At 45.0% G+C, this 11,034-nt stretch overlaps 1 protein-coding gene across 1 annotated transcript; it reads left to right on the forward strand.

The window, feature by feature from the left end:
* On the forward strand, nt 905-9,320 carry LOC109722893. The gene is made up of 4 exons (XM_020251071.1): nt 905-1,132; nt 1,235-1,630; nt 1,751-2,144; nt 9,259-9,320. Exons 1-4 carry the CDS (start codon nt 905-907, stop codon nt 9,318-9,320), a joined length of 1,080 nt encoding a protein of 359 aa, XP_020106660.1.

Below are 11,034 nucleotides of genomic sequence, written 5' to 3' on the forward strand. Positions count from 1 at the left end.
AATATATATATATATATATATATATATATATATATATATATAATATATAATATATATAGATAATATCCACTGACAGCTTTCTTGCAGGCATAGTATTAGCATTAGTATGGCTACTTTTCTTTTTCTTTGAAATATTTATGCCTGAATAGACCTAGTGGGTAAGTCAGCAAGGTCGGTTGCCGAACCCACTGAAAACTTCGTTGTAGTTCTCATACCACTAACCCTACAGATCAGAGCGCGAGCGGGGCAGCGGAAGATCAAGGCAAGGGTCTTGCGCCATAGCTAGTGGCCACCGGAGTATATGCATTTTAGTCATTCCTTTTGGGTACATGTATCAACTTTTATTTTGTTGATCTAGAGATGTAAAAGTTGTAAACCTTTATATATTTTGGGGTTGAATGATTAAGATGTAAAAGATATTATGAATGAAAGGAAAAAGAATGTAACAGTTTTAGTTTACTAGTATTTGGTTTAAATGTAATCAAATATTATGTATGGTTGTATGTTTTAGCTTAGAGCTTTCGCTTACCCAACCAAATAGGCGGGGAGTGGGGCGTGACAGATATAATGGCATCAGAGCGTGGTGAAAGCAAAAGTCTAAGATGGACTTAGAGACCTTAGGATTGGAGACCTTAGGGACTTATGAAACGTTTAACGTGGACTTGGATTATTGCGGAAGCTAATTGATTGGGTTCACATTGGTACTTCTCTAAAAGGAATTAGAGATGAATTCAAGTGTTAATTTGTTTTCTACTTAAGGGAATTGTGCGGGGCGGCCGACCACATAACACCGGAGGTTGAAAATAATTATGCTTGATTGCTTTCGCTTAATTGGGTAGTTATTTGGAACGTGTGAAGGTCACGTGTGTCGAGTACTAATATGTGTGCTACGTTTCAGGACGTGATGGCACCAAGAGGATGCCCTAGTACGCGATCTGCACCGGCACCGCCTCCTGAGGTGCCCGGGCAGACGGGGTCGGATGAAGTGCGCGAGATGCGGGCCCAAGTAGCGGCTTTGGCCGGGGCTATGTGGCAACAGGGGGAGCAGATTGGACAACTCCATGAGTTGATGGCTCAACAGGCGGCGGTGGCTGCACCTGTATCTCAGGATCCGCCGGCACCTGTTGCACCTGTAGCACCACCTCCTGCGGTGGCGGCGGCATCGGTAACGGCTATTCCTCCGACTGCATCGGGTTCATTGGCTCCTATTCTCGATGTACTTGAGGTCGAGCAGGAGCGGTTGTTGGCGGTGTTGACGGCCTTCAAGCGATTCAACCCTCCGACCTTCAACGGCAATGTAAAGGATCTGTGGTTGGTGGAGTCGTGGTTGGCCATGATGGAAGCGTTGTTTGAGGACATCTATACCCTCGAGAAGGATAAAGTTCACCCAGCAGCTCACTGTTTCCAAGGGTCGGCTCGATTGTGGTGGACTCAAGCGAAAAAGAGTCACTCGTTGGATCTCGCTTCCGTCACTTGGGAGGCGTTTCGGGAGATGCTATTGATGGAGTATTTTTCCGAGAGTGACAAGCGGAAGATCAAAGAAGATTTTCACAAGTTAAGACAAGGTAGCCAGTCGGTGCGGGAGTACGAGAGGGAGTTCACGCACCTAGTCAACTGCGTGCCGAGCTCAGTTCACGGCGATAGGGACCGGGCGGAGGCTTTTGAGTGCGGGTTGCGACCCGAAATATTCAAGGTTATTCATGCGTTCCGCTTGAAGACCTATGAGGAGGTACTTGACCACGCGCTTTAGGTGGAGCGCGGCAATGCTATTGCGCGAGAGGAGTGCGAAGCATTCGAGATGGACAAGGAAAGGGATAAGTCCAAGAAAAGGGCGGCTAGTGGATCTGCGGGGCAGTCGAGTTCTAAGCAACCCCCTCGACCTCAGCGATCACAGTGGCGAGGAGGCAGGAGTCAGACACAGAGCCAGACTACCTACCCGTCCGTGATATGTGGCGGAGACCATAGAGTTACTGCTTGCCCTCAGCGGGAGGGGCGGTATTTCCAATGCGGCCAGGCGGGCCACATAGGCCGAGAGTGCCCAGGCGGTGCATCACCTGCTTCGTCATCAGCTTCAGTTCAGTATACTCAGCGACAGCTGGCGGGACTGCCACCCGCTATGTCTGCTGGACGTTCATCAGCGCCTCGTCAGCCGGAGGCCTCTCGAGCACCTAGTGGGCGGGTATTTGCCACTCAGGTGGAGGAGCAGCCGGCGGTACCAGATGATGTGGTGGCAGGTATTATCCTTATCAGAGGCGCTAGAGCTAGGACATTATTTGACACAGGTGCATCGCATTCATGCATAGCGACGTCATTTGCACAAGCTCATGACATAGAGGTCACGCATAATAAGGACTATTGGTCGGTGAATACACCAGAGCATTCGTTCCGTGTTTATGACGAGTGCTTATCTTGTCCAGTACAGATCGGTGATTGGATTATGCCGATAGACCTATTGGTGCTAAACAAAATGTGGGGCTTTAATGTTATCTTGGGGATCAATTGGCTCTCTAAGTATTACGCGGTTATAGATTGTGAAAGTAAGGTGATCACATTCCATAAACCTAATCAAGAAGAATTAGTATATCGGGCATGTAAAAGTAGGCGCTTCGCGGCGACCGTATCGGCGGTGAGAGCGAGGAAAATGATAAAGGGTGGATGTGTAGCCTACTTGGCGACAATGGTAGAAGCGCAAAAGGAGCACCAGGATTTGGGGAGCATTTGAGTAGTGTGCGAATTTTCAGATGTGTTTCCGGCGGAGTTACCGGGATTGCCACCGGACCAGGAAGTCGAGTTCGTCATTGATTTGATTCCTGGGGCGGCGCCAATTTCGAAGGCTCTTTATAGAATGGCACCAGTGGAACTTAAAGAGTTGAAGGCTCAATTACAAGACTTGCTCGATAAAGGCTTTGTACGGCCGAGCGTGTCTCCGTGGGGAGCTCCGGTGCTATTTGTAAAGAAAAAGGATGGCACGCTTCGACTTTGCGTTGATTATCGCGAGTTGAACAAAGTGACGATCAAGAACAAGTACCCGTTACTGAGGATTGACGATTTATTTGATCAGTTGCAAGGGTCAAGGGTATATTCAAAGATCGACCTTCAATCGGGGTATCATCAGTTGAAGTTACGGCCCAAGGATGTGCACAAAACGGCATACCATACGCGGTATGGCCACAACGAGTTCACGGTTATGCCGTTTGGGCTTATTAATGCCCCGGCAGCCTTTATGGACTTGATGAATCGAATCTTCCGTCCGCTATTGGATCGGTGCGTCGTGGTATTCATTGACAACGTATTGGTATATTCTCAGATCGAGGAAGAACACGAGGAGCATTTGAGGATCGTGTTGGAGACACTCCGAAAAGAAAAGCTATATGCAAAATTAAAGAAATGTGAATTTTGGCTTTCGGAGGTTACTTTCTTGGGTCACATTATATCCGGTGACGGCATCTTGGTAGACCCGAAGAAAGTTGAGGCAATTAAAGATTGGCCTCGCCCGACAAGTGTAACGGAAGTTTGTAGCTTCCTTGGACTTGCGGGCTACTACCGGCGGTTCGTGGAGGGGTTTGCTAAGATAGCTACTCCACTAACGCACCTTACACACAAAGGGGTGAAGTATATTTGGAGCCCCGATTGTGAGCGGAGCTTCGAGGTACCAAAGGAAAGGTTGACATCGACCCCGGTGCTTGCTCTACCAACACCGGGGGAGAGCTATGTAGTGTACAGTGATGCTTCTTATATCGGTCTCGGGTGTGTTTTGATGCAGAATGGCCAAGTTATAGCTTATGCTTATAGCTTATACTTCGCGCCAATTGAAGAGTTATGAAAAGAACTATCCGATTCACGACCTTGAGCTAGCGGCGGTTATCTTCGCGCTAAAGTTGTGGAGGCATTACTTGTACGGTGAGTATTGTAAGATCTACACCGATCACAAGAATCTCAAATACTTGTTTATCCAAAAAGAGTTAAATATGCGACAACGGCGGTGGTTGGAGTTGCTAAAGGACTATGATGTCACTATTCTATACCACTCTGGAAAGGCTAATGTCGTGGCCGATGCTCTAAGTAGAAAGTCGGCGGAGAATTTGACGACGGCAATTACACCCCAACCGGCATTGCAAAAAGAGATGCAACGGTTTGGTCTTGAGGTTGTGGCGCCGGGAATGCCGGCAACACTTGCCACATTGATTGTGTAACCAACCTTATTGGAGGAAATTAAAGAATTGCAAGTTTTCGATGAATATCTCCAAAAGGTGTGGGGTAAAGTTGAAAGCGGTAATGCCAATGAATTTGGCATTGGGACCAACGGCGCACTACAATTCAGAAATCGTTGGTGTGTGCCCAAGGACGATAATCTTCGGAGGGCGATTATGCAAGAAGCGCATCAATCTCCCTATAGCATTCTCACGGGCATAAAAAAGGACATAGGGGAGTTCGTGGCACAATGTCTCACGTGCCAACAAGTAAAGGCAGAACGACGATTCCCGGCGGGGAAGTTGTAAAGTCTATCTATACCCGTTTGGAAGTGGAAAAATATCACGATGGACTTTGTGACCGGTTTGCCAAGATCTCAAGCCGGGCATGATGCGATTTGGGTGGTTGTGGACCGGTTGACGAAATCGGCACACTTTTTGCCGATCCACACTACTTGGTCGGGAGACAAGCTATATAGCTCAAGTATATCTCGAGGAGGTTGTGAGACTGCACGGGGTTCCGGTGTCAATAGTATCGAATCGGGACCCGAGGTTCACATCACATTTTTGGAGGAGCTTACAAGGTGTATTGGGCACACGGCTCGACTTTAGTACGGCATTTCATCTTCAAAGTGACGGTCAATCAGAGAGGACTATTCAAATACTTGAGGATATGTTTCGAGCGTGTGTACTTGACTACAAGGGCAGATGGCATGGTCACTTACCAATGGCGGAATTCGTGTATAATAATAGCTATCAAGAAAGCATCGCGATGGCGCCATTTGAGGCCCTTTATGGAAGAAAATATCGCTCGCCGATTCATTGGAGCGATGTGGGCGAGAGAGTTGCTCTTGGCCTCGAGGTGGTTCGGGAGGCGGAGGAGAAAGTTCGTCTTGCCCGACAAAGACTTGCGACGACGCAATCTCGGCACAAGAGTTATGCCGACAAGCAAAGGAAAGATATAGAGTTCACGGTTGGAGACCATGTATTCTTGAAGGTATCGCCGATGCGAGAAGTAAAACGGTTTGGAGTCCGTAGGAAGTTAAGTCCCCGGTATGTTGGACCGTATGAAATATTGGAACGGGTCGGCGCGGTGGCGTACAAGCTTGCATTACCAACGAGGCTTGCTGGAGTGCACGATGTATTTCATGTATCCAATCTCTGCAAGTATGTTCATGATCCGGAACATATTCTCTCGTATGTGCCGATGGAGCTTCAAGAGGATACGAATTACGAGGAGTTCCCGGCATTCATCGTCGATCGAGAAGTGAAAAAACTACGGAACCGTAAAATTTCGTATGTTAAAATCCATTGGAGCAACCACGACGATCGGGAAGATACTTAGGAACTAGAGGACGTGATGAAAGAGCGTCATCCTCATCGCTTCGAAGAACTGAGTTGAGGTACGGATCTAGATTTCGATTAAGTAGTTTCGCGGACGAAACTAATTTTAAGGGGTGGAGAATGTAACATATTGAAAGCTCGAGAGAGATTACCGAACTTTACCCAAATTGGGTTAAAGTGCCGATAAAAATGGTTGGACAAGTTCTAATTGGCTTTCCAACTGTGTTGGAAGGGTTAAAAGTGAGTTTAAAATAGTTAGAAAGATTTTTACGTTGTTCGGTGCGAAGTAGAATCGAAACAATGCGAAAAATTGTAATCTGGGCAAAGTGTACCAGTACAACATTGCAAGCCAAGAGGAAATAGCTCTCGGGTTTGAGAAATTTTGACTGTATTACCGGTAACACCCCTGGTGTGTACCGGTACACTTTTGCAAAACCCGAGAGCTGCTCTCGGGTTTGCCTCTGCGTAATCGTGTTACTGGTGACACTTTGGTCAGTACCAGAATAGTTTGGTCTGGCAGCAACAATAAAGTCTGTTGCAAATAAGAATTTTTGGGGGGCCTAGTTGCAATTGTTGTACACTATAAATGAACCCAACCCCTCTCCCCTTCTCAGCAAACACCTCAACTCTCTCCCTCTCTCATTTCTCTCTTTCTCTCTCTAGAGATCTTGCCCTAGAGTAAGGAGGAGAAGGCTTGGAAGGTTTTGGAGGAGGATTTTGAGGGTTTTGAAAGCTTTAGAAGGTCTCCATCAAGGTGGAACTTGGGAGGAGCTAGGGCTAAGGTGAGTTTATGCAAGAACACATCTAGGGTTTGGATTTTTACCCTAAGTTTTAGTGTTTTGGACTTCTTGCAAAGCTAGAAACTCTCTTGAGACCTTGAACCCATGAAAATCCATGGTTTTCTCAAGGTGCTCTCATGGTGGTTAACTAGGGATCATGTTAGATGCACTAGGAAGGATACGAATGGCTTAGAAATGGTATTAGAGAGCTTCCTAGATGATTCTAAACTAGAATTTACTTAGTTACAAGATCAATCTAGGGAAAATCCATATATGACATTGTTAGGGCATGGAATTTGGGGCTTTTGCCCTAGGGCATTTTCGAGGTAAATTGATCTCATGAAAACCTAATTAGGGGTATTTCCGACGCGTTGGTGCGTTTGGTTCGGCCAAACGAAAAGACTATGTAAAGATATTGAATAAAAAGCCTAATTTGGCTCTATTTTGGTACAGATCACCGCAGCAGGCGGAATAGGAGTCTAAAAATCACGAGAATCGAACCCAACTCCTTTGCTACTATTCGAGGTGGGGGGTGCACTCCGGAATCGTTGGATTCCCTTCTATGTCTATCTCACCTTTTATTTGAGCATTATGTCAATAGTCATTCATGCATATTAGGGTTAATTACATGGAAAAGATGGTTGGACTTCAATTACATGCTTCTAACGTAGATGAACATAAAGATTGATATGAACCATAGTGGACATGTTTGTGGAACCCTATACTTGTGTGAATGTGAGACCGAGACTATGATAATCGTAAACAAAGGTGACATTGACAATAGAGACAAGATTGGCATCGAGAAATGACTCGTTAAACAAGATTTAACAATTAATGGCATTGTGACAAGAATGACCTAAAGAGTGGCATGAATAAATAGGTAGAAACCTATTATGATAGTGGCATTGTGGCTAGTGGCTATACATTTCCTAAGTGGGAATTGGATCGATGCTCACGATAAGTCTTGGCTTGAGGGTGGTAGCTCCCCCTCATATGGTGCGTTCCGGAATTGTCACCACGGGGAGCACGGTCCCTGAAGACGGTCCCTCGAGTCTTGTAGTGCTTTGAGCCTCCCTGAATGAAAGGGATTTTGGGTTGTCAGTTATTAGGGTTAACAAGTTAACCGGTAAGATTGGGTAAAAGCCAAAGTAAAACTATGGAGTATATGCATTTTAGTCACCGAAGTATATGCATTTTAGTCATGCGCCATAGCTAGTGGCCACCGGAGTATATGCATTTTAGTCATTCCTTTTGGGTACATGTATCAACTTTTATTTTGTTGATCTAGAGATGTAAAAGTTGTAAACCTTTATGTATTTTGGGGTTGAATGATTAAGATGTAAAAGATATTATGAATGAAAGGAAAAAGAATGTAATAATTTTAGTATACTAGTATTTGGTTTAAATGTAATCAAATATTATGTATGGTTGTATGTTTTAGCTTAGATCTTTCGCTTCCGTTGTTGCTTGCCCTCGTGCAAGCCTTGTATAATTGCAAATCTCTTTGTTTGATTGCTTAATTATACTTGTTGTTACAGCCTTGGGCGGGCAGGGGAGGCCCTATCTATTCGGCGTCTGTTGACGTGGCCCGAACCCAACCAAATAAGCGGGGAGCGGGGCATGACATCAATGCTACACTACCAAGGAAGCATGCAAAGAATCGAAATGCAACTATCCAAATACCCTATCATGCATAATACTAGTATGCAAGAAAATGAGATCAACAATGTAACTCAGACATAGGGGGAAGCCCAACTGCTTCGGGATGACACCAACCACCTCTTAGCGATGTAACAGGGTTGGGGATCCGATTTCGTGATTTTCAGTCGCCGCCTCGGCCTTCCAGGCGGAAACGAAGCCGAAAACACCCTTTTGGCGATATATTCTCGTAGGTTCATCGGATCGCCGAACCGACTTCGCCAACACGTCAGGAACCCTGACAATTAGGTTTACATAGGTTCAATTTAGATCAAACCCAAGCATTTTACAAAACCCCATTTTTGGAACCCTAGATGCTAATATTACAAAATACTCTATTTAATCTCATGAATCAAGTATTTTCCATCTATTTAGCATCCTAGAGTTTCACCAAAACTAATCCTAGAGCATATAAACAAAACCCTAGGAATCTACCATTAGAGCTCAAAACTTACCTAAACAAACTTTCTCCAATGATCCAAAGAAGAAGAAGGAGGAGTAGAAGAACCTCCTTCAAACTTCAATCTCCTCCAAAGTCCTCATCCTTGTCTCCTTCCTTGAAGAGAGAGAGAAATATCTTAGAGAGAGAGAGAGAGCTATTTAGGTTAGGATAGTGTGAGGGAGAGAGACAAATGAGCCAAACCCACTTCTATACACTCTCATAATGTCATATATGCAAATAACCCCCTCAACAACTCAAATATTACACAGCCCAAACTGGGCATTTTCGGGCTACAGGGACCGGTCCCTCTAGGGGGGACCAGACGCCGAGAGCAAGTCTGTGCGCAGGATTACAATCTGCCATTTCCCACGCATACGGGGTCCGATCCCCTGCTGAGGGACCGGTCCCCGAGAGTACAAAAATTCTGCAATGTGCAGATTTGCACTATCTCGCTCTCCAAGGCCCCCTACAATGCACTTTATGCGTTTTTGACGCATTCGGCCTTTCCAAAGCGTTCCGAACTCGTCTTCGATCGATTTTGATCGAAGTTCGGATTTACGTTTCGCGGTTTTCCTTTCCTTACAGGGTCAGAGATTGCATATTTGTTTATATCTACAGATAGCTAGTGTTGGTCAGCAATAGTATAGTGGCATATAGCTGTAGTGTTTTCCAGCTTCCTTTACTATCCTTGAGCATATTTTCTGTAGACTTAGTGGGTGGGCCATTGAGGTCGGTAGCGGTACCCACTGAAGACTACTTTTTTTTGCAGTAGTTCTTACACCCAGTTGTTGACCCCTTTTTGCAGAGTCTTCTTCTGCGACTACTGCTACTGCTGATACTGATCGTGGAAAGGGTGTTGCGAGCTAGATCCCTTCCAGACGAGTTGCAGAGCTAGAGGTGTACCNAGAGCCTTCTTCTGCGGCTGCTGCTATTCCTGATATTGAGCGTGAGAAGGGTGTTGCGAGCTAGATCCCTTCCAGACGAGTTGCAGAGCTAGAGGTGTACCTTCTATAGGTAGTTTTAGGATTTTTATGTACATATGGTTGTTGTCTGAGTACTCGCTGGAGCGAGTGTTATAGTAGATATTTTTGTATGTACAAACCCCTCGAGGTTTATATATATATATATATATATATATATATTTTTCAGTTTAGCAGCTCTATACTACTAGTTGTTTTTGTATGATTATAGGTACATGTATAGCTATCGCTTCGTATACAGGGAAAATTCCTTTATATACGGCAAATATGTCGGCGTGCCCGGGGAAAACGAGTAATCCGGGGCGTGACACGGATTTTCGATCGGATCGCGCCAGCGCGTTCAGCATGACTGGGGCATCGAATTTGCAATTTCGTTTCGTTCGATTTGGTCGCCGATTTGCGACGAAACCAACCCTCTCGACGTTCCACCAATAAACTCATATATATATACATATATACAAAATATTTGAATTTAAATTTCAAATTCCGAATCCGAATTTCTTTTATTATAAAATCTCGGATATTACATCAATATCGAGATCAGCATGGGGTACGTCATCAAGTGGCTCGATACCAGCCATCTGATCGAGATCTACATTAATGATGCCCTCAGGATGCTACGGAATCGCCTGAGTCTCCTCTAGCTCAAGTCAATCACCCTCGACAGTGACCGGTGTAGATGTTGGGCGAGGCTGCGATAATAACGTGCCATGACAACGAGAATAGACAGATTTAAAGTATACTCGAGAGACTGGCGGCGGAAGCGAGTCCAATGTTAAAAAAGGTAATGTCGAAGGGGCGGCGGGCATAACTGCAGCATTAGTAGGAGATGGAGATCGTGATACCCGCTGGCTCGATGTCGAGTATGATCCAGTAGGAGACGGTGAATGTCTCATCTGATTGTACCAAAACTCTCTCTGTCTAGTCACGAGGTTGGTAAGTCAATGATGGACGCTGTACTGGACGAGAAATCCATCTTCTCGTTATCTGCCAATACCACTGCATATAAATAGAGGCCGCCTGTATCAGGTCATCACCGGCAATCAGGTGTTGGTCAAAACTGTACTGTAATCTTTGTCTCCATCTCTCAATATGTGCAGCATGAAAGATCACCCAATCCTCATCTGGCCGACCCTAAGAAGTGACACGACGGATGGTCTCCACGTTAATGGGTATATGCTAGAGAAGACCAAACTGTTGTAGGACTCGATCCGGTACATGAATATCAACAATATGAAATGAAATCAGCGTCGTTCTCGAACGCCACACGTCACTGCCCTGTATACAAAATGCCGGTAGCGCGACTATAATAGTATCAGTGTACAACCTCCATATAATCTGTGAAGAAGCCAATAATAGTTAGCTGAATATATTAATATGTTTGTATTATATTGAAAAAAATGGTTGCATTAATACGTACCTTGGACTCTCTCTCCTGATCTAACTCATATCGATAAAACTCAATATCTGTTGTCCTAACATTTGCTCCAAATCGTAACCCGCCAGCGTTCGTCCATCTAAAATTTGAAAAGTATACGTGTTAGTTGCAAATGTATATAGAAATGCAATATGTATCAAAGTTATATATCATACCGGCAACC

This window comes from Ananas comosus, linkage group 17 (genome assembly GCF_001540865.1).
Source record: "Ananas comosus cultivar F153 linkage group 17, ASM154086v1, whole genome shotgun sequence".
Classification (NCBI taxonomy): Eukaryota; Viridiplantae; Streptophyta; class Magnoliopsida; order Poales; family Bromeliaceae; genus Ananas; species Ananas comosus.

Excerpts from the sequence above, each read along its gene's own strand:
- LOC109722893 (XM_020251071.1), top strand. The coding sequence starts at position 905 with ATGGCACCAAGAGGATGCCCTAGTACGCGATCTGCACCGGCACCGCCT. Across the intron at positions 1,631-1,750 it reads TCAACTGCGTGCCGAGCTCA|GTGGAGCGCGGCAATGCTAT; the intron begins GTTCACGGCGAT and ends CACGCGCTTTAG. Across the intron at positions 2,145-9,258 it reads TGGACGTTCATCAGCGCCTC|AGTCTTCTTCTGCGACTACT; the intron begins GTCAGCCGGAGG and ends CCCTTTTTGCAG.